This window comes from Centropristis striata, chromosome 7 (assembly GCF_030273125.1).
Source record: "Centropristis striata isolate RG_2023a ecotype Rhode Island chromosome 7, C.striata_1.0, whole genome shotgun sequence".
Classification (NCBI taxonomy): domain Eukaryota; kingdom Metazoa; phylum Chordata; class Actinopteri; order Perciformes; family Serranidae; genus Centropristis; species Centropristis striata.
Window position 1 is genome coordinate 36,916,085 of NC_081523.1, and position 23,951 is coordinate 36,940,035.

Genomic DNA, 23,951 nt, shown 5'->3' on the forward strand with positions numbered 1-23,951 from the left:
CAGACGCTTTCAAAACCTACCTGCCAGGTGATTGGATGAACTAAAAAATCTGTTTTAATCTAACTGATATTATTGCAGCACCTTCGCTCGCCTCTTTCTCTGTTTCATTGTTTCATACAACAACAATAAAGATTTGACCTGAGCGACATTATTGTTTTCAACAAACTGTTGTCATCACACACATCTAAAGCATCGCCATAGCAACCAGTAGCTCCTCACAGGACACTGATTGGTCCAAACCACTGGTGGTTCAGACCCAAACACATGAGCTGAAGCCTGACAACAAGGATTTCTGTGATATGAGTCCAAGTGAAAGAGAACGGACTGACAAACTGGGTTATAGATCTGTGCTCAGGCAAACTGAGAAAACAAATGAACCAAACTAAATCTGAAACTTCAATCATGATTTAAATTCAGCAGATATACATTGTGTGTGAGCACAACACAGGAACTGACCTCAGAGTCTCCAGTCTGCAGTTTGGACTCTCCAGTCCAGCACACAGCCGCTTCACTCTTGAATCATTCTGGTAAAGGTTCCCACTCACGTCCAGCTCTCTCAGATGGGAGGGGTTGGACTTCAGAGCTGAGGCCACGACTTCACAGTCAGTCTCAGAGAGTCGACAGCCAGAAAGTCTGTGATTATAGATAATAGAACATGTCAAATTGTAACACTTTCACCTTGTCTTCCATTGATTTAATTTAATGAATCCTGTTGTGTTTATATGATAACTATCTATATTTTAATTTATTTACAAAGTGTTTTCCTCAAGTGGAGTTAAACAGGCTGTAGTTCACGTTTTGGAGCTAAAAATCTGACCACTGAACTGAAGCTCTGGAGCTCTGGTTCACTAGCAGAGTGAACCTGGAGGTCCCAGCAGCTGACTGTGTGATGAGCTGCTGTCTGAGGAAATCAGCTGATAAATACACAGGCAGACCACATGTATAGGTTCATTATATAACCCCAAAGTCACTATTATGTAGAGATTATAACAGACTTTCCTATAATGAAATGCCACATCAACTGCTGTATTAGCCTTGACTTAATGATTTGTTTATTTGCATACAGAGCAGATGTGGAGATGTGACACATGTGGAGACATATTCTAATGCCAGGTGTACACAAATCTGTTTGGAGCAGTCCACTTGTGATCAGATCACCCTCAGACACACGTTAATGCAGGTCTGAACAGGACAAAGACTGCAGATGCAAATTCAATGAAAACAGCTTTTTAGAGTTGTGTTGATTCTTGGTTTTGCCAGTCCATTCAGATAAACTGGTTTGATTCTGTGACCAACTGGCTGGAGCTAGATTTGTCATTTACACACATTCTGGCAAATTAAATATGATCAAACATCAAACAACCTGTGCCAACATCATCACACCACTAAACACAACTTGTATTTTCAGTGCTCAGTGACGATTTCCAGAAGAGGACAAGTATTCAGGTCTGTGTGTCTATAAAACAATAATAAATAGACATGTTATAGAAACATGATGCAGACACTGTATACGATGTAAAACAGGCTGTGTGTTGTGATTAAATGATGAGTGTGAAAACATTTTTAGCACACACTCATTTTTTTCTGGGCTAGATTTGTATGAAGCCTCCATCACTCCAACAGAGACTGATAGGAGATGATGACATCAGCAGTTTAACATGTAGAATGTTTTCAATACGTATGTTTGATGGTAGTTTCAGAAAAGGTTTGTGTTTTCCAAGTTTTATATTGTGCATGTGTGTAAAGTGTGTATCTTAACTCTCACACTGATGCTTCAGCTTTACATTGCTGTATAATGTTGATGATCACATCTGGACTTACACAGCTTTCCTGCAGTTCCTCACAGCTGGAATCAGTCTCCGTTTTCCCTCCCCTGACGTGTTGTACTTGCTCATGTGAAACTCATCCAGAACCTCCTCTGACATCTGCAGCATGTACGACAGAGCTGAGCAGTGGATCAGAGAGAGTTTCTTCCTTGATCTGTTCTCTGACTTCAGGAACTCTTGGATCTCCTGATGGACTGAGAGGTCGTTCATCTCCAACAGACAGTGGAAGATGTTGATGCTTCTGTCAGGAGAGACTTTGATCCTCTTTTGCTTCAGGTTCTTGATGACTCTCTGGATGACTTCTGGACTGGTGTCTGTGTGACCCAGCAGGCCTCCTAACAGTCTCTGGTTGGACTCCAGAGAGAGGCCATGAAGGAAGCGAACAAACAGGTCCAGGTGGCCATTTTCACTCCTCAAGGCTTTCATCAGTGCTCCCATCAGGAAGTCATCCAGGGATGAACCAACAAATTTCTTTCCCAGAAAAGCCTTCAGTACCTCTGTGTTCCTGTTGGTGTAACAGTGGAACAGGTAGACTGCAGCCAGAAACTCCTGAATGCTCAGATGAACGAAGCAGTAGACTGTTTTCTGGAAGATCACACTCTCTCTTTTGAAGATCTCTGTACAAACTCCTGAGTACACCGAGGCCTCTGTGACATCCAGACCACAGCGCTCCAGGTCTTCTTGGTAGAACATGATGTTTCCTTCCTGCAGCTGTTCAAACGCCAGCCTCCCCAGCTTCAGAAGAACTTCTCTGTCAGCCTCCATCAGCTCCTGTGGACTCGTCTCATGTCCCTCAGCATACTTCTGCTTCTTCTTCTTGGTCTGAACCAGCAGGAAGTGTGAGTACAGGTCAGTCAGGGTCTTGGGCAGCTCTCCTCTCTGCTCCGTAGTCAACATGTGGTCCAGAACTGTAGCAGTGATCCAGCAGAAGACTGGGATCAGACACATGATGTGGAGGCTCCTGGATGTCTGGATGTGTGAGATGATTGTGCTGGAGCGCTCTTCATCACTGACCCTCCTCCTGAAGTACTCCTCCTTCTGGGCGTCAGTGAAGCCTCGTACTTCTGTCACCCTGTCAACACATGCAGGAGGGATCTGATTGGCCACTGCAGGTCGGGAAGTTATCCAGACGAGAGCCGAGGGAAGCAGATTCCCCTCGATGAGGTTTGTCAGCAGCACGTTGACCGATGACTTCTGTGTGACATCAGAGACAATTTTCTTCTTGTTGAAATCCAGAGAAAGTCTGCTTTCATCCAGGCCGTCAAAGATGAACAGAAGTTTACAGACGGCGAGCTTCTCTGCTGGGACCTTCTGTAATGTTGGATGGAAAACCTGGAGCAGCTCCAGAAGACTGTACTGCTCATCTCTGATCAAGTTCAGCTCCCTGAACGAAAGAAGAATCACCACACTGACATCTTGGTTCTCCAAACCCTCTGCCCAGTCCAGACTGAACTTCTGCACCGAGAAGGTTTTTCCAACGCCAGCGACGCCGTTCGTCAGAACCACTCTGATGTGTCCCTGTTGGTCAGGTAAGGCTTTAAAGATGTCCTGGCACTTGATTGGAGCGTCGTGGACGGTCTTCTTCTTGGAAGCTGTCTCCAGCTGCCTCACCTCATGTTGGATATTAACTTCTTCACTCTGTCCCTCTGTGATGTAGAGCTCAGTGTAGATCCTGTTGAGGAGGGTTCCACTTCCTGTTGCATCACTTCCTTCAGTCACACGTTCACATCTCCTCCTCAGACTGATCTTATATTCATCTAAAACCTCCTGCAGACCGCCAGACACTAAAAAAAGGATGAGAAGATGAAAAGCAATGAGTTAAAGTCATTATATCTATTGCCAACATGAAGAATCCATATAAGAACATATAAAGTAGTAAAGTTTATGAAGTAGTCATCTGTTCTTGAGCTTAAAAATAACATCAAAGTGATTTTTACATTTATTGTTTTGTTTTTATATTTAAGAAAATATGTTTTCTGGGGGAACATTAGAAATGCTCCTTTTCCTCTCAGCCTCTGACTGTGTGTTGGTTGTTTGATTGACAGCAGGAGGCTGAGCCTTAGCAGCTCAGCAGCTTTTGTCATTAGAAAACTTTTATGTGAAGCAGCAGCAACACGAGATGTTTGTTTAAATCTGCAGTAAGTTAACAAGGCTCTGAAATGCTTTATTTCACATATTACTGAGTGGTTTAAATCAGTAAAATGTCAAATAAAGCTGATATCTTGAAGTATAAACTGGGACACAGGAGGAGAAATAAACTCCAAACCACGAAGATTCAGTAAGAAGCTCCTAAAGCACTGAGAGTTCAACACAGAGAACTTTCTCTCTGGTTGGAGCAGAGACACACGTGTTGATCCAGTCAGTTTAGTTACAGACATGGCTTTGGTTTAAGGGAGGAGATCATCTCAGGCCGGACCCTGTTACATGTAAAACCAGCAAGAGACAAGCATGCTGAAAGCTGCAGCTTCTAAACTGAAGCAGAGAATGTTTGTTAGCAGAGGTTGTTGCAGTGAGAGGAGCCTGTTAAACATGTGACATGAAGACATCAGCAGACAGAGGGACAGTCTCACTTTGTTCAGTGCTGCTCTGACTGGCTGTCTGCAGTCCCAGTCTGCTTCTGGATCTCTGTCCACACTGGGGACAGGAGGAGTCTCCTGGTGAAGCAGACTGGTCCCAGTATGAGCTGATGCACGCTCTGCAGAACCAGTGTCCACAGCTGGTAGAGACGGGATCCTTCAGGACGTCCTGACAGGAAGCACAGCAGGACGGCTGCTCCTCCTCATCACTCCTCTTCCTCTTTCTGTCAACACATTTCTTTATCACTAAAGTGAAAACACTTTCTGCCATACTGCTGCAATTTAATCCAAAACACTGTGCGTGTTACATTTATTAGTTACGGTTATCATATCTACTGACACTCCTTTCAAAATAAACTTAACAGATATACTAACGAAAAAAGTTATTTCCAAAACATAATAAATAAGAAAAACTTTACACCTGTTCACATTTCATGTTAAAAGAATGGATGTAAATATGTAACTGTAGGTGTTCAGTTTCACATCATTGGGAATGTAGCAGTCAGTGAGTATTTTCTTCAACATTTCCAGATGGGAAATGTTAAACTATTGTAGCCACAAAAACAAGGTTGGACATTAACAGAATACAAGTAATAGGACTATACATTAAAATATTAAATATCAGTTACTGTGTTCCATTACAGTTGCAGTTTAAATTTGTGGTATTCTGAAAACAGTTTGTTGAACTCATTACTTTATTTCTTACACAAGGAGATTATGTTTTTGTTGTCTGTTTATCAGCAGGATTATAACAAAAACGCCCAATTTTTCATTTACCCTGGTTGAAGGGTGTTGGAAGGGCTCTGTTACATGTTGGGGCAGATCACAATCACAGGGTTGATGTACAGATTCATTTTTAGCTCCTGTTAACATTGTGGGACGGCCTTGTTGGACAATTTTTTGTTTTAATTGCTCCCAAATTCACACGAGGCATGGATTTCCCATAAATAGATTATTTTATTTAAAAGTCCAGACAGGTTTTTTTTGTTTTCTTTCTGTCTCGATTGTAAACTATCAAATGATGACATGACACGTATAATTCAGATTTTCTAGAAAGAGACATGGTTTAAATATACACAAGTGTCTCATTAATGAGCTGATAACATTTACATCAACACTGCCCATGGATGTTCCTGTTCCTTCTTGAGCTTCACCAACAATAAATGGTGAAGAGAATCTAAGCTCAAAGTTCCACTTATTAATAATTCAAAACTTTTGATGACAACCTCTGATTTGTTAGTATAAGTGGAACATTTAGCTTAAATTTTATTCACCATATTCTACACAAGTACATTGTGAAAAAACTATCAACACATATTGAGGAGAGCAAAGATTTCATATGATTGTTTTTTCACCACGTTTCACAATTATGATGTGCACTGATTCTAGATTGCACCTGCTGGTCATTACAGCTGATCTGAGAAGCGGTACCAAAAAAATATTGGGAAATGAATTGTATACAATAGTGTTCAAAATAAGAACAGTCCAATGTGACTAACCAGATTAGTCCAGGTTTTTAGTATATTTTTTTATTGCTACATGGCAATCAAGGTACCAGTAGGTGCAGTAGATTCTCAGAAAACCAACAAGACCCAGCATTCATGATATGCACGCTGTTAAGGCTGTGCAATTGGGCAATTAGTTGAAAGGGGTGTGTTGAAAAATATAGCAGTGTCTGCCGTTGACTTTACAAACTCAAAACTATTTTGTACAAACTTTTGTTTCTAGGATTTAGCAATCCTGAGAATCACTAAACTAATATTTAGTTGTATGACCACAGTTTTTTTTATAACTGCTTCACATCTGTGTGGCATGGAGTCAACCAACTTGTGTCACCTTTCAGCTGTTATTCCACTCCAAGATTCTCTAACAACATTCCACAATTCATTAACATTTCTTGGTCAGCGAGTAGTAAAACTCTCTTACTTTGTGTCTGAGGGTCCAGGTTGATTACTGAAGTATGGAGGGTCAAACATGGACCAGTCACTCTTCATAGACTGACAGCCAGACACTAGAGACTCTGCTCTCTGTTTGTACGAAACTCTGCAAACACAAAAATAATTTCAGTCATTTTCTTATTTAAAGAAAGCTCTAAATACACAAACTACTGTTACTGCAGATCATGAGGAGGGTTAATAGTTTGTATTAGTCCTCTTAGATTGGATTACAGGTTTTATAAGTCAGTGGTTCTCAACTGGTCGGTCTCAGGACCCTCCTTTTTCCTCAGACATGAAGTTGCAACACAAATTTCTGAAAATTGTTAAACATCCAAATTTATTTAGCAAGAAAACTGGAGCAATACACAATGCCTTCATGCACTGTTTAAAACATGAAATAAACACACACAAAGTGCAACAAGGGTGCAACTAAGCTAAAGGCAGACTTAACTTTAGAGTGAGCTTACAAGGTTTCTATCTGTACACAGGTACACACGCTTTTTAAACAAGTTAACTATTGATGTTCATCAAGTTTCAATAATATATAATTAACTTTATGATGACTTTTGTTGTCTTTAGGAGAACAAAAAGCCAAAATTATTTTGGATTACAGATAAACACTTTTAAACAAGTTAACTCTTGGTGCTTATCAAGCTTCAATAATACACATTTAACTGTATGTAAATAAAAATCCAAACTTATCTTGAATTACAGATTCATGTTTTATCTTGTAAGTGTAGCAGAGATGACCCTATCAGGGGAAACAGAACTTACTGAACCACATTCTGTTATCAACCAACAGGCTATTCAGAGGCACTGTGTAATGGGAAATATATGCCCTTCAAAGGCCTTCTATTTGTTTTGGAGACTTTTACCAATCAACTTTTTATAACTCACACATCTCAGAATGGGCAGCGACCCCCCAGTTGAGAATCACTGTTCTAGGTGAGGAACAGTTGTCATTGATATAAAGCGGAAGAAGGAACAAATTATTTCTCTTGTCTGTGTTACAAAAGGTTCACAAACACGAAATCAACAAAACATTGGCAGACAAAACTGAAAAAGAGTCATAAAAAAATGAGTTAGTAGCAGTTCTTACTTTGTGTCTGAGGTATTACTGAAGTATGGAGGGTCAAACATGGACCAGTCACTCTTCATAGACTGACAGCCTGGAAATACAGACTCTGCTCTCTGTCTGTACTGAAATCTGCGAACATAAAAATAGTTTCAGTCGTATCACATGAATATGACATTTATAGGGTTGGGTTATTTGAAGAAAGATCTAAATACACAAACTACAGTTACTGCAGATCATAAGGAGGGTTAATAGTTTGGATTAGTCCTCTTAGATTGGATTACAGGTTGTCTAAATCAGTGGTTCTAAACTGGTCGGTCTCAGGACCCTGCTTTTTCCTCAGACATGAAGTTGCAACACAAATTTCTGAAAATTGTTAAACATTCAAATTTATTTAGCAAGAAAACTGGAGCAATACACAATGCCTTCACGCACTGTTTAAAACATGAAATAAACACACACAAAGTGCAACAAAGGTGCAACTAAGCTAAAGGCAGACTTAACTTTAGAGTGAACTTACAAGGTTTCTATCTGTACACAGGTACACATGCTTTTTAAACAAGTTAACTGTTGATGTTCATCAAGTTTCAATAATATATATTTAACTTTATGATGACTTTTGTTGTCTTTAGGAGAACAAAAAGCCAAAATTATTTTGGATTACAGATAAACACTTTTAAACAAGTTAACTCTTGGTGCTTATCAAGCTTCAATAATACACATTTAACTGTATGTAAATAAAAATCCAAACTTATCTTGAATTACAGATTCATGTTTTATCTTGTAAGTGTAGCAGAGATGACCCTATCAGGGGAAACAGAACTTACTGAACCACATTCTGTTATCAACCAACAGGCTATTCAGAGGCACTGTGTAATGGGAAATATATGCCCTTCAAAGGCCTTCTATTTGTTTTGGAGACTTTTACCAATCAACTTTTTATAACTCACACATCTCAGAATGGGCAGCGACCCCCCAGTTGAGAATCACTGTTCTAGGTGAGGAACAGTTGTCATTGATATAAAGAGGAAGAAGGAACAAATTATTTCTCTTGTCTGTGTTACAAAAGGTTCACAAACACGAAATCAACAAAACATTGGCAGACAAAACTGAAAAAGAGTCATAAAAAAATGAGTTAGTAGCAGTTCTTACTTTGTGTCTGAGGTATTACTGAAGTATGGAGGGTCAAACATGGACCAGTCACTCTTCATAGACTGACAGCCTGGAAATACAGACTCTGCTCTCTGTCTGTACTGAAATCTGCGAACATAAAAATAGTTTCAGTCGTATCACATGAATATGACATTTATAGGGTTGGGTTATTTGAAGAAAGATCTAAATACACAAACTACAGTTACTGCAGATCATAAGGAGGGTTAATAGTTTGGATTAGTCCTCTTAGATTGGATTACAGGTTGTCTAAATCAGTGGTTCTAAACTGGTCAGTCTCAGGACCCTGCTTTTTCCTCAGACATGAAGTTGCAACACAAATTTCTGAAAATTGTTAAACATCCAAATTTATTTAGCAAGAAAACTGGAGCAATACACAATGCCTTCATGCACTGTTTAAAAGATGAAATAAACACACACAAGGTGCAACAAGGGTGCAACTAAGCTAAAGGCAGACTTAACTTTAGAGTGAGCTTACAAGGTTTCTATCTGTACACAGGTACACATGCTTTTTAAACAAGTTAACTGGTTATGCTCATCAAGTTTCAATAATATATATTTAACTTGATGACGACTTTTGTTATCTTTAGGAGAACAAAAAGCGAAAATTATTTTGGATTACAGATAAACACTTGTTACCTCTTCGTGCTTATTAGGGGTGTGCATTGGCACTGCCCTCACAATTCGATTCGATTACGATTCACCAGGTAACGATTCGATTCAATTCGATTCTACGATGCATTGCGATGCATCACAATTCTACTGCACACAACAAGGGACATTTTTCGTCAGTCATGAGGCAATACAAGCAGTCAGATAGGCCTAATAACAATAGATTTTACTGGCTGCTATGTGTGTATCATCCACTCTGCTCTGTCACTAGTTTGGAGTTTAACACAGTTTTAAACTGGAGTTGTAGTTTGGAGTTGGAGTTTAAAGCCGTGTTAAACTCCAAACTAGCGTCAGAGCAATTGCCCCCACCAGGCTTGGAATTTCGTCATTTTAGGGGCAAGGCCATTTGGCCTTCCTGTTCACACTTATTTTAAGGGCACAAAGGCCACATGACAGGGCATAAAGGCTGTTTGGTTAAATTACGCTGGTTTTACCTTTCAGATTAATACCTTAACATTCTCATTCACCAAGAAACATTAATGCACAATATATTAAATATATTAGAAAGGACCTTTTTGGAAAATGACAAATGAACCTGTTTTGAAAAGACGGCAAATGCATATATTTTGGAAAGATGGCAAGATGAATCTCCTGCCTGAGTTCAGAAACTCAAGAGTAAAGAAAGAGAAATTCCTCCTCCTGCCATAAGAAAGGAACCTGCTGAGGTGAAATTACATCAGCTAAATGTCGACCCCTTGTCCCTGAGGTAGGGAAGAAGTTAGCGCTATCCCACCTAGCTAGCTATCGCTAGTTTTCATGACGCAAAAATGTAACGTTAACGAGTCGACTTTAAATAGGAAAATACAATGGTAATTACCTATCAATAGTACTTTCTATAAAAACGTAAATGTTAAGTTCTGTCAAATACTACCACATACTTCAGTCACAACATATCAAAACAGCTTGTCCCGCTAGCTTACCTGTGCTGCATCAACACATGGCTCATTGAATATTCAAATTAGCCATGTGTTGATGCGCACCCGTCTTGAAGGACGGGCAGTGGGTCGGGTTAGCGTTGTGTTTACTGGAACTTTGACAGGGGCGCAAAGGCCACCTTGGCCGTAAATTGAACATTTTTTCACAGGGCATCAAGGCCAGAATGTGAAATTCCCACCCTGTACCCCAAAACTTTCCACTGGAGGCCAGGAAATAAACATAATCGATTATGGCACTTTGCCGCATCATGCTGAATCGTGCATGCCCCGCATTGCGATGCATCGCCGAATCGATTATTGTTGACACCACTAGTGCTTATCAAGTTTTAATAATACACATTTAACTGCATGTAAATAAAAAGCCAAACTTATCTTGAATTACAGATTTATGCTTTATCTTGTAAGTGTAGCAGAGATGACCCTGTAGGGGTCACAGGCATCCCACAAGTTTCATTTGGATTTATGGACTGAATGCATTAAGAATTGTGGCAGCAATTTCTTGATTCCATGATTCTCAAGATGCGTGCCTTTCTTTGTTCACCCCAAACCAAGACAAACGACCCCCACCCCCTCAGGTATCTGCATCTACACTCTCATTGGCTAGCCCTGCCAGGAAGTACAACACCTAGGTAGAGACATAAAAGTCTCCTGCGGCTATTCTCTCACTCTCTTCTCCTCGGCCCCTCAGAGGGTCAGCACGGCTGCTGTCCTGGTCTGCACTCCAGAAGGTAGACCAGACAATCTCCCTCTCTCCAGCTCTAAGGGAAGGCCGGCAAGGCCCCAAACCAAGCTTGGGCCCACCACCACGCTTCTAAGTTTCCTGCCTGTGATCTATACTGGATATAATCACAGAGACCTTCACCAAGCTTTTGAAGCCAATAACAGCAAATAACTCTGGAAACACCAAAACCCAACCAGGAGCTGATTCTAGCTTAGTACTGGGCAGTTAGTACAAGCAAGAACAAGTTTGTTAAGCTTTAATCAATGGTGTTGATCTGTTGTGTGTTTAAGTATATTTGTTGTGATATTTTGTGTAGCCAGATCATTTGAAGTTGTATGAATAATCTTGCTCTACATACCTTAAATTGTACATGTAAACTGTGAACTATAACTCATTTGATTTGCTCACACACGAATCTACATAAAATATACTTTTAATCTGGCTTCCTACAAACACATATACTTTCAAGGCCTCATGGTCTATTGTTCTCCAAGAAATAAGGGGTTCTGCCATTTTGATTTTCTGAAATGACCGCCCTTGGTCTGCCATTTTGTTACACATAATCTTTCACCCACATTTCCACTTTAAATAGTCTTTTAGATTAGTTATTGTGTGTTTGCTTGCTTTACTTTGTTTTAGAATAAATATCTTATTGGATTAATATGCTTCTCCTTTTAATGTTGCACATGAATGAGTGATTCGCTAAACCTCTGCAATGAAAAGAACTCCAAAATTCCTTCAACTGTTACTAAATATTAATAAGGTAATTTGATTATAATTATATTCATAATTAATAATCAATGTTCCAAATTGATAATTTGTTAACTTTATGAGACTGATTTACTGTGATTTGCTTTCTTTCCTCTTTCTAAGTAAATAACTTTAATTCATTTAAAGTGTTAAATATTAATTTAATCAATTTCTAATAGCAAAATTGAGCTAAATTAGTTTTTACCTCTACATATCTTGGTACCCCCTGCTGGAGGCAATTTGTATCTGCAACCAGATACCCCTACACCCTATCAGGGGAAACAGAACTTACTGAACAGCATTCTGTTATCAACCAACAGGCTATTCAGAGGCACTGTGTAATGGGAAATATATGCCCTTCAAAGTAAAAGTGCAGCGTCAGGAATGTCTATTTGTTTTGTAAACTTTTACCAATCAACTTTTTATAACTCACACATCTCAGGATGGGCCGCGACCCCCTAGTTGAGAATCACTGTTCTAGGTGAGGAACAGTTGTCATTTATATGAAGAGGAAGAAGGAACAAATTATTTCTCTTTTCTGTGTCACAAAAGGTTCACAAACACGAAATCAACAAAACATTGGCAGACAAAACTGAAAAAGAGTCATAAAAAAATGAGTTAGTAGCAGTTCTTACTTTGTGTCTGCGGTATTACTGAAGTATGGAGGGTCAAACATGGACCAGTCACTCTTCATAGACTGACAGCCTGGAAATACAGACTCTGCTCTCTGTCTGTACTGAAATCTGCGAACATAAAAATAGTTTCAGTCGTATCACATGAATATGACATTGATAGGGTTGGGTTATTTGAAGAAAGATCTAAATACACAAACTACAGTTACTGCAGATCATAAGGAGGGTTAATAGTTTGGATCAGTCCTCTTAGATTGGATTACAGGTTTTCTAGTTGACTAACAGCTGTCACTGATTTAAAGAGGAAGATGGAACAAATGATTTCTTTTGTCTCTGTCATGACAAAAACATTTGCAGATAAAACTGAAAATGAGTCATAAAAATGAGTCAGTAGCAGTTCTTACTTTGTGTCTGAGGGTCCAGGTTCATTACTGAAGGTCAGAGGTTGAATCATGGACCGGTCACTCTTCATAGACAGACAGCCTGAAAATAGAGACTCTGCTCCGTCCTCCTCTTCCTCCATAAAATTATTCATCTTCTGATCTGAAGTCAGTCTGAGAGGTAAAACAGTAACACTGACTGTTAACAGAACATTAAAAGAGAACAAGTTTGTTCATGCATCACGCCAGGCCTTGGAGAAGAGGAAGTAACACACACACACACACACACACACACACATACACACACACACACACACACAGCATACAGTACAATAAAACCACTCAGCTCTCCACTCTCATTAACTCTGTGCTTGTTTTCTTTGTTTACAGCAGGTCTACTGTGTTTTTTTCAGCCATCATGACTTTGTGTGCTGGATTAAAACTCACCTCGCCTCAGCTTCAAGTTGTCCTCCTTCCTGTTCTGTTGTGTCAGTCAAAATGGAGTCTGAGCTGACTGAAACTTTCAGTTTCACTTTGACGTAGTTAGTGTTGCTCCTCCCCTCTCCATTTACATCAGTGTGTGTGTGTGTTTGTGTGCGTGTGCGCTCACACAGATCAGCTTTTGAACATGATACGTTCCTCTTGTCCTGAACAGGTTTAATTAAAACAACTTTTAAAATGGAAATGTTGTTTTCTCATCTTAATGTGTAAATCATGTTATATCACATTTACTTAGTCTACGACTTAAACACCTTTTCTATATTGTTCTCATTTAGAGAACTGGAATGATTCTGTTTGTTGCATTATGAAAGATTTTAAGTTTCCTGAGTCAAAACTCTTTTTCATGATCCTAACAAAAACAGTAGCCAGAAATTTCACGTCTCATTGTTTAGTTTGTACATTAAATATAATCAAAAAATATAATAGTATTATATTATAGTAGTATTCTAGTCATATTTTCATTTTGTGTTTAACAAAAAGAGTGACGATATCTGATTTCCAGCGACCTGGATTTGGAAAGAAGCTGGTTAATTTAGCAACAGACTGAATATTTTGTCTCCAGATGTTCAGCAGAGTGTTTGTGGGGTCTGTAAATACCTTCAGAACAGCTGGAAGTGTGACTAGAGGACCTTCTGGGTTCTCAAAGATCAGAAAATTGTCTGTTTAGCTCAGTGACTTGAAGTTAAAGGTAGACCTGACCCTGTACTTACTGCAACATGTTTACTAACATGCAGTTTTCTCTCCCTGCTGAGAAATATGATGAATGATTATGTATTGTGTGATATGTTTAGTTTAGTTTAGTTTATTATTAAGATCCCCATTAGCTGCAGCAAAGCCACAGCTATTCTTCCTGGGGTCCAACAGCATCAAATATACAGTTGAAAACACAAAACATAATAAAAAATTAAAAACAAAACAAAAATTATTCACATATTAATCCATATTACACACATTTCTACATATCATATATGTATACATCATTATAAAATCTACTAACACATAATACATATGTTGTATATACACATTAGTTCTACAGCATATACATTATAATAACACATATCATATATCTATAGAAATATACTACATACATATAAATATACCATGTTTTCTTATTTTGATAAATGCTGTTTTATTAATATTTTGAATTGCTTTATGTTAGTGGTGAGTTTGATATTTCTAGGCAGTGAATTCCACTCTTTCATACCTCTATACAGAACTGTGCGCTTGATGGCGTTAGATCTTGCTTTAGGTAATGTAAAGTTTCCTACAGCTGCATGTCTGCTGATATATTTATGACTCTCTGCACTAAAAGCAAGGTTTTTAAACAAAATAAAAGGTGCTTTTAGGACGCATATATTTCTAATAACAATTAGCAGTGAGTACACTAGTCTGTCTTTGACCAATAACAAATTAAGTTCCTTGTGCATAGAGATAATATTTGTCCTGTAGTCACACTTTAGTATTGTGCGGGCAGCTCTATTCTGTATACATTGTAGTTTATTTAACCCATTGAGGCCTGAAAAATAGCTGGGCGATTTTAAAATAAGCCTCTAATTTTCTGGAAATTCTGGAAAATTCTGGGAAAAAAAGTGTCAATTCTTCTACTAAATAATAGATTTTTCAGCCTCAATGGAGTGGAGAGCCACGGATTTCTGTGAGACCAGGTTGGTATCCACCACTGTGAAAGGGCAAAACACATAACAACTGATTTTCACTGCCAACAGGTTTTTCACAGACCTCAAGAGAGATCACATCCTTTTCTCTCTGGCCACTCCCTCTAAAGACAATGACTTCATGATCTTCAGACATGCTCCAAAGGATGCGATCAACGTCTTTGCCAGAAACAGTTATGTAGAATATACAGAGCATGAATACAAGTTGAACATGTGGCACTCTCTTTGTTCCACATGGGACTCTGAGTCTGGGCTGGTGCAGCTGTGGTTTGATGGACAAACTTCAATTAGGAAATATACCAAGGCTGATCAAACATCCAAGGACACACTATCATTATCTTAGGACAGGTACAGCTTATTGCACTGTTTATGTCACTGTTAATTAGGGATGGGTACCTTTCACATTTGCACCGATACGGTACCGATACCCGGTACCTGGGAATCGGTACCGGTACTCAACGGTACCAATTTTCGGTACTTTTGAGTTTGTTTATGTGGTAATAAATGTTAATTTGTTTAATAATAAAATCTATTTTTTTCAATTCAACATATTTATTTCTCAAAATAATAATAACTTTAAAAAATATATCAAAACAATATAAAATCCAGGATGAGCAGTGCCTTATTGTTGAGTGAACGTGCATTTTGTAACATGAAGGTTGCAGTGTTATCAAAGAATGCAGAGGAGCGCTCTCAGGTGGCAAGTGCACGGAGGAGAAAAAAAAAAGGTTGCAAATGCACGTGTGATTTGTTGTGATGACGTCGTAGCTGTGCGGCGCAGCACCGGTCAGACAGTATTGTGGGCATGGCATGGTTGGAATAAACAAAGTTGAGTCGGGCTGCTCTGTGAACATATCGAGGATGACGCAGGAGTCTGAGGGATTTAATTTCAGCGAGGCAGTTTGGAGTAAAGTGGCAGGTAATATTCCTGAGCGGAGAACCAGAGATGCAGCAGCTAGCTGCTAGCTGTTAATGACTTGTCTACAGAAGAATGGAGAGAGCAAACGGAGTAAGGAAGGTCCAATCTGGAGGCAGACGAAGGCCAAGCCCGGGTAGAGACATTGGAGAGATAGCAGCTGGCGGCTAGCAGGCCTAGAGCCGGCTGTTCGTCTCTGCGCCGGGTTGGAAGAGGGCAGCAGCTAGTGGCTAGTGGCCGCGGTGAGCAGACAGGACCAGACGAGGAGGTAAATAAAAAAATTAAAAATAGTGCGATCGTCAGCACGCTTGTTAATCAAAGACGTTAAATGAAAACAGGTTGAAATCAATGATCAGTTTAAAGTTAACGCCGTTAAGGTACCGAAACATGGTACCGTTTGATTTTACATGAATCGGTACTCAGTAGTACCGACGGAATTCGGTCGGTACCTATAAAAGTACCGAATTCGGTACCCATCCCTACTGTTAATGAAGATAGATGTTGATCAATATTAATATTATGTATCTACCATCTCTACAGGAGCAGGATTCCCATGGTGGAGGATTTGACTCGAATCAGTCTTTCGTTGGCATGCTGTCTGATGTCCACATGTGGGACTTCACCCTTCCCAGTTGTGAGATCCAGAAGTACATGGAAGAACTAAACTTCTGTCCAGGAAATGTGCTCAACTGGAGTGCACTGGAGTTCCAGAAGACAGGCCAAGTGCTGTTGGAAAATAAAGAAATGATCTGTTACTAATCTTAAAAAAAACCCCAACTATAAATGTCTTTCAAAATCAAAAAAACTGTACTATAAAGACAATTCTTTGTATCAAATCATTTCTTATTAATAAAAAAGTGAAATTTTAAGCATCCCTCTCTCTCCCCTCCCTTCTCTGTTTTATGACCGTCTGTTCTGTATCGATTATCAAAATGATGCTTTTGCAACATTGAAATAACTGGTTCTCACTTTAAAGGGTATATTCAGTGCAAGCCTGTTACACATGCAATGCAGCATACAGTTCCATGTTTGTTTGTTTTTTAAATATGTGTTTATTAAATTTTCAAAAGACAAAACAGGAACACATACATGACAAAAACAAAAAACATACATTTGGCTCACATACATATTTAAATTCAGATTTAGGCGAGAGATTCAGGAACAGTTCCATGTTAAAAATATGATATAAATAAAGATAACCTCAGTTTACCCACGTTAGATGAAAGAAAACACCAAAGAAGTGCAAAGAAAGAGACTACTGCCCAGTGAAAACTGTGCTGAGATGGCATCTGTCCTACACTGCACAAAAAAGGCAAGGCAGCTTTACTTATATAGCACATTTCATACACAGGACAACTCTATGTACTTTACATAAAACAGAATTTAAAGCATACAATTAAAAAGAAAACCTATAACATGTTAAAGTGAGACATCAGATCGTAAAGTGTGTGTGTGTGTGCGGTAAGAACACATGATACAAGCTTAATGTTTATGAATCACAAATGCTTGTACAATACAGAATCATTTCAACATAAGGATGGCATTTCACTGTGAATTCTGTTGATTCAGTGAAAAGCAGTGTGTATTGGATAACGGCTTTTTTTACACAACAGGGATCTGAGATCAAAAAATGAAGAAGTGGACAAAGGAAGTTAACAAAGAGACACAGCAGTGAGAGCACAAAACTCACAATCCTATTCACACCACGCACACACAATCCCAACTCCGATTTCAAGGTAAGATCTATGACAAACAGCAATATATATGAATTTATATGTAATTGTGAATTTTATTAGTAGCAACTCAAAAGTATAATTGGAACAAAATCAATGAGTGTTTTAACAGTGTCTTTTTGTCTTTGCATCAGATGAAGTTTTTCCTGCTGTTGGCGATGTTATCAGGATGTGCTGCACATCCTCGAGGTAAAAAATAAAATCCTTATTTAACAAAATAAATGCTGGGGTTTGCAGCAGTCAGCAGCTATTTACCTTTAAATGGGCTTTTATTTCACACCTGTCATGCAATACCCTTTTAGGGAGCTTTTTTAGAAGACTTAAGAATACTTTTGACTTTTTGCCAAAATATGTTACCTGAATGACCAATGCTGTCTATTATCTATAGGCATTTTCTATGGTGCTGGTCCCAATTATTTCATTTTGTCCCTTTTTGCATACTTTTTACATGTTTCCACAGAATAACAATGACTACTAACAAATCTAACAAGCCAAGAGAAAAGTAAACAACAGGGTATTATGTCTAAAAATCAAACTTGAATGATTTTATGATTGAATAACTGACTTATAATTTCATTAATAATACAAATGATTCCATTTGTGGAGGAATTTACCTTCATATAAGCTTGTGCAATATGTATAGATACTGAACTTAACAGTATCAAAAAAGGCTTTCATTAGAGATAAATGGTGCTTAAAAACAACATACAAATATGAACTAATGGTACACTGTAAAAAAATAATCTGTTAAATTTACGGTAAATTACCGGCAGCTGTGGTTGCCAGAACTTCACCGTAAAAAAATACAGTGAGGGGGTTTTCTACTGTAAATTTAAATATCAGCAAAAACTAATTTAGACTGAATATTCTCGTTATTTTTAAAGTAATTGTGTCATTCATTCACACATCATGGCAAATCTCCATTAACTTTACATGAAAATGTTATATTTTTACAGCAAAACTGTGCGTTTCCTACAGTTCATGACAGTAAAAGTAAAAATTGTGCTATTCCTTGATTTACGGTACAATTTTTAATTTTACCCCCCATTCCTGATGCAATTTGACAGTGTTTTACTGTAATTTCTACAAACATTTTTTACAGTGTATGTGAAGCAATGCTTACAATATTAATAATGTTAACAATCAAAGTTATACAATTTTCCCCCTCTCTCTTTTCAGATCTGTCCGGTAAAATGTTCACCTTCCCACAACAAACCTCCACAGCTCGTGTGCAAATGACCTCAACACGGGATTTCAGTGCTGTAACCGTCTGTCACAGGTGACACTGAATGTACAAAATTAATTTTAAAAAACCAATATACACTACCGGTCAAAAGTTTTAGAACACCCCCATTTTTCCAGTTTTTTATTGAAATTCAAGCAGTTCAAGTCAAATGAACAGCTTGAAAGGGTACAAAGGTAAGTGGTGAACTGCCAGAGGTAAATAAAAAAAGGTAAGGTTAACAAAAACTGAAAAATAATGTACATTTCAGAATTATACAAGTAGGCCTTTTTCAGGGAACAAGAAATGGGTTAACAACTTAACTCTATGGAGTCTTGGGCTATTTTGTCCATTTTTTTAAAATTCTTTTCATGTCTTTGTAAGTCATTTTGTGTCTTTTTTTTTGTCATTTTGTGTCTTTTTTTAGTCCTTCAGTCCAACATAAAATGTGATTTTGAATCTTTTTTTTTTTACTTTCAAAACACTATCATGCTCAATAAAGAATTTTAAATGTTGCAAATGTGCATTAATTTCAGAGTACACTGAGACATTAAACTGCATCATTTTCAATTAAATTCTGGAAAAGTTGGTGTGTTCTAAAACTTTTGACCAGTAGTGTATCTCTGACTGTAAAAAAAAAAAAAAGAACTGTGCATGATAATGTCTTTGCAATGTCCACAGGTCCTTTACAGACATCAAAAGAGACCACGTCCTTTTTTCTATGGCCACAACGACTAATGCCAATTCCCTACTGATTTTCTGGGACGAAACAAACAAAGAGATGGAGCCCCATATCAAGGATAAAAAGTCAGAATATGGAGGGCTGGACTACAAGCCCAACATGTGGCACTCCATCTGTACCACATGGGACTCTACAACCGGACTGGTGCAGCTGTGGTTTGACAGTCTACCTTTGATTAGGAAATATGTCACCTCTGGATCAAGCATCAGAGGAAACACTATAATTATCTTAGGACAGGTACAGTTGCATTAATAAGCATCGTATTTAACCCATAAGAACCCAGACGCAGTTATCCTTTTAGAAAAATTATGGGGGATATACCACAGACCAAGTGGACCACATAAAACACATTTCTTTTTTTTTTTTTTTTTTAATACTAACCCTAAATGTCAAAGATCTGTGATGTGACATATACGTTACAATGGCCGTTTATGGTATTTATTTTTACAATATCTCTTATTTTAAAATTTTAATAAATGACACATTTTCTGCTTACAGAAACACAAATCTGCCTTTTTGTTTGCATCTCCATAACATTTATCAAAATTGTGACTTTAATTTGTTCAGGAAATATGGTGAGAACAAGTTAAATGTAACACAGGACATCCTATTAACAGTTAAGAATTGTTAAAAAAAAATTTCAAGTTTTTGAAATTCGCTACTTTTTCACATTTCTGTTTCCAGTCACACCCATATTTTGGAGAAGTCACTTCTTGTCACAGTTCTTATGGGTTAATGGCCTTTTTTGCTGCATATGCTGATTTTTGAGGTATTGTGTGTCTCTAATGTATAGATTTCATTTAACCTTTTTTTCACTTCAATCTACAGGAGCAGGATTCCCACGGTGGGGGGTTTAACCTGAAGCAGTGTTTCGTTGGCATGATGTCTGATCTCCACATGTGGGACTACGCCCTCTCCGGCTGCGAAATCCAGAAGTACATGGATGATCTAAGCTTCACTCCGGGGAACGTGCTCAACTGGAGTGCGCTGGATTTCCAGATTTTTGACAGAGTGCTGATAGAAGATAAACAAACGTCCTGCACCTAAACTTTAAAAACCAAGCCATCCATATAATGAGATTCAAAAATGAAATTTTCTGTGCTTGATGTCCGATGTGAAGTATGAGTTACCAATGTCAGCACTTTATGATTACTGTTTATTAATCTGAACTCCAAACTGTTCTTTTTACATTTTACTCACTGTGTCCTTGTATTTCACTGCAATATATAAGTTCTGCAGCTCTATGGAATCAGCACAATCATGGCTAAAAGGGGGAACAAATCAGAAATGTCTTTTGCGCAGTATAACACCTTTATAATGACTTAAATCATAAAAGAAAAAAAAACGCAAGTTGAATGTCACTGCTATTTTTTTTTTTTAATTGAATGAAATTGAATTTATATATACAACACTTTCCCAAGTGCTCCCGATTTTCCTGAACATTGTGAAAAAAATTAGGTCTCCACATGCTATACATATTGAGGTATTTATATTATTTACACCTCTACTTGCAGTCTCTCCTGTCCTCTCCTCTCTGCTCTGTGTAAACAGAATTTAATGTTTTTAACAGGATCTAGTTATTCCAAACTGTTTATTTTTGTTTTAAATGAGACATAATGAATTAAAATAAAGTGATTTTGACACAAATATCACAATTTTAAGCTTTGTTTGGTAACTTTTTCTAACAGAAACTTTCCATTCAAGGACTGTCTGAAAGTGGAAATCTTGACATGTTAATGTTCTTGATAATGTTCGTATTTACAGTTTCTTTCTACAATATATGTATCTGCCAGAGGGTTGGTGGCGTTCAGGTTAAAGTATTAGTTCTGACTTAAATTAATTCAATATCTTCCTAACATGACTGTGTGGTAGGAGATGAGGGGGGGAAATGATCTTTCCTCCCTCTATGTAAACATTTAAGATTCAGTCATTCATTTAGTCTTGTTTTACCTAAATCAAGTGGGTTTAGACACCATTAAGATTTTTCGACAAAGTTTTCACATCAAAGCCAGTGTGGAGACGAGGAGTGATTATGGTCACCCATCAGTGTTTTAATGTACATGTAAACAGTAATGCCTTAAGTAAGAAAGAGTAAAACTTGAGTAAAAGCTAAGTTTACTTTGTCAAAGAACACTTAACTCTTTGGCCACTGGCAGGCAGTCAACAGTGAGAAAACATGATGGAGATGTCGGGGGGCCAAGTCCGGGAACAGTCCAGATAATGCAATAAAGAGGTGGAGTTTAGGAGGAAACTGGGAGTGGCTGGAGCAAGTAGCTGTGAGTCAGGTGGTGTTGAAATGCATGCAGGGTCACACCCGACGCAAATGCTGAATAAGCAAAGAATCTTTCCTCTGGCTTGTTTTGAGGAAAGTTTTGTGAAAGTGATTCACTTAGATTACTTTGGCAATACTGTGGCTGTAAAACAAAAAAGAGAAATTCAAAACTCAGATTGATTTATCATTAAAACATGACATACAGCAGCATGTTTTAACTTATTTCGACACAACATGGTGGGATAAAAGCTTTTTTCATAACAGGAAACTGAAACCCAAAGAAATACATAAGAAGATAAAGGAAACACAGAAATAGTGGAGCACTGAGTGCACAGATCTTACATTCCTATTCACGCTGAAACTACACTGAAAAATATAGGAATTTAAATTGATATGTCAATAAACTTTAAAACACTTGAAAACAAAACCCAATCTACTGTGTTGTTTGTTTTGAAATGCAATTTTTTTTTTACACCCTATTTCTGATGCTATTGACAGTGTTTTACTGTAATTTCTACAAACATTTTTTACAGTGTAGTTTAATATGAATGTATTATTAGAAACAACTGAGCGAAACATTGTGATTTTATTAGTCCAAATCCATTCATTATCTTTAACCGCTTATCTGAACTTGGGTCGCTGGGGGCTACCCTGTAGTCCTAGACCAAATCTAAATCTGTTATCCTGGAAAGCACAAATGATACGATGGAAACAGATATTTATTCTAGCCTGGGAGTCCTTAATCAGTGCTGGACCAAACCAGAAAAATAATGATAATGAATCAACGGACAGCATGTAATGCCCACTGTGATTATCTGACAGACAATTACCTTCAAGGCTGTTTTCAAGTCCCTCTGCCCCCTAGTGGCCAAACAAACATAAATAAACACAGCTTTAACTGATATCTATATGAAATGCACAGATTGTGGCACTGAAACAAACAATATCTTCATTCTCTATATGTGAATGGGCCTATACTTGGAACATTGGCAGAAAGCTAAAGTTTCTCCATGTTTCATCACTTCTCATGGTTCTTTGATAGTAAATCACACACACTCCCACACAGACTTTTGATTGTTCCTGTGAGTCATTCTGTGCAGACAGATGCTGGCAGTCTCTCAATCAGTGAAACGACTAGTCTGTCCCATGGAGACACAATCATCATGAGAGGGACTACACAGGCTGGTATTTAGAAAAAGGCCTGGTTTGTGGGCACATTATTTACCGTACATGTCTTTGAAGAAGCTGATTCACCTTCAACACACTTGTTGCTTGTAGGGAGGATTAAGGACATGAGAAGAGATGACCCACAGAGTGTTCAGGCTTTTCTCTATATCCTGAAATCCTTAAAAGTCAAGTGATAGCAACAAGCGCTTCCACAGTAAATTAGACTGCACAATAGCAGCTGTAGCAGCAACACTACTCACCATAAACACCTGTCTTTTGATATTTCTGTTGAATAAAGCATTGTAAGCATTATGTGCAGCGTGAGAACCCAAAGGAAACTCTTGTGTTAAGCTAGCAGGTGCCTGATGAAATAAAGGGCAACATGAATTTGCAATTAACCTGACTCTTGTTCAGCGTAACTGCTGTATCTTTACATGCATTGTCAGTGACTTTGAGCCATTGCACAAAAAATTAGGTAACCCTTTCTTTTACAGTCCCCTAATTACTGTGTATTTACTTTGTAATTACACGGTAAAAAGACGGAATTACAAGGTAACTAACACTGGTAAAATGATGGTAACTATAGAGTAAATACTAACTAATTGCCCTGTAATATCTCAACTATTACTAAAAAACAACTCTGCATTAATGGGTAATTACAACCGGCATTATGAAGGTAACTACAGTAAAATACTAACACAATTACTATGAAAAAAGAGAGAAATTACAACACATTTACCTGGTAGTATAATCCAATATATCACCTGTCCATCTAGTTACTAGGTTATAGGGCCGTTTTGGCTGGTAATTACTTTGCTCATTCATTTATCATGCCTGGTTTTATTTAGTACTTACCTGGCAAATATGACATCAGGATCCTCTTGTTATTTAAACTTTCTGTAGTGTTACCAGGTAAAACATGTCTATTTACCAAGTAAATAAGATCAAAGTGTGCCGTAAAAGAAAGCGTGGCTTCTTTCCACAGTATTACCAGTTTCTTACTATGTAACTAAACCAAGACTTCAGTTTTATATATTGTCCATTCTCAACA

The 23,951-nt window shown here is 38.0% G+C and overlaps 2 protein-coding genes and 1 pseudogene across 3 annotated transcripts; 2 read left to right on the forward strand and 1 right to left on the reverse strand.

The window, feature by feature from the left end:
- Window positions 1-1,817: 1,817 nt before the first annotated feature.
- Window positions 1,818-12,835, reverse strand: LOC131975393 (NLR family CARD domain-containing protein 3-like). Of its 2 annotated transcripts, XM_059338058.1 has the most exons (4): window positions 12,699-12,835; window positions 6,329-6,445; window positions 4,397-4,626; window positions 1,818-3,610 (listed from the first exon to the last, which is right to left on the reverse strand). In XM_059338058.1, the coding sequence occupies exons 1-4, from the start codon at window positions 12,827-12,829 to the stop codon at window positions 1,818-1,820; spliced, it is 2,271 nt and encodes a 756-aa protein (XP_059194041.1). In that variant the 5' UTR covers window positions 12,830-12,835. The 2 variants fall into 2 exon arrangements, with proteins under 2 accessions (XP_059194041.1, XP_059194042.1); XM_059338059.1 differs by lacking the exon at window positions 6,329-6,445.
- Window positions 12,836-14,804: 1,969 nt separating this feature from the next.
- Window positions 14,805-16,523, forward strand: LOC131974948 (C-reactive protein-like; annotated as a pseudogene).
- A 921-nt stretch (window positions 16,524-17,444) lies between these two features.
- On the forward strand, window positions 17,445-21,110 carry LOC131975397 (C-reactive protein-like). Its single transcript, XM_059338062.1, has 5 exons — window positions 17,445-17,500; window positions 17,632-17,686; window positions 18,677-18,776; window positions 19,401-19,698; window positions 20,290-21,110. Exons 2-5 carry the CDS (start codon window positions 17,632-17,634, stop codon window positions 20,506-20,508), a joined length of 672 nt encoding a protein of 223 aa, XP_059194045.1. The 5' UTR covers window positions 17,445-17,500; the 3' UTR covers window positions 20,509-21,110.
- The last annotated feature ends 2,841 nt before the right edge of the window (window positions 21,111-23,951 follow it).

Excerpts from the sequence above, each read along its gene's own strand:
- LOC131975397 (XM_059338062.1), top strand. The coding sequence starts at position 17,632 with ATGAAGTTTTTCCTGCTGTTGGCGATGTTATCAGGATGTGCTGCACAT. Across the intron at positions 18,777-19,400 it reads GCTGTAACCGTCTGTCACAG|GTCCTTTACAGACATCAAAA; the intron begins GTGACACTGAAT and ends CAATGTCCACAG. Across the intron at positions 19,699-20,289 it reads CTATAATTATCTTAGGACAG|GAGCAGGATTCCCACGGTGG; the intron begins GTACAGTTGCAT and ends TTCAATCTACAG.
- LOC131975393 (XM_059338058.1), bottom strand. The coding sequence starts at position 12,829 with ATGAATAATTTTATGGAGGAAGAGGAGGACGGAGCAGAGTCTCTATTT. Across the intron at positions 6,446-12,698 it reads CCTGGACCCTCAGACACAAA|AGTTTCGTACAAACAGAGAG; the intron begins GTAAGAACTGCT and ends TTGTGTTTGCAG. Across the intron at positions 4,627-6,328 it reads CCTGGACCCTCAGACACAAA|AAAGAGGAAGAGGAGTGATG; the intron begins GTAAGAGAGTTT and ends ATGTGTTGACAG.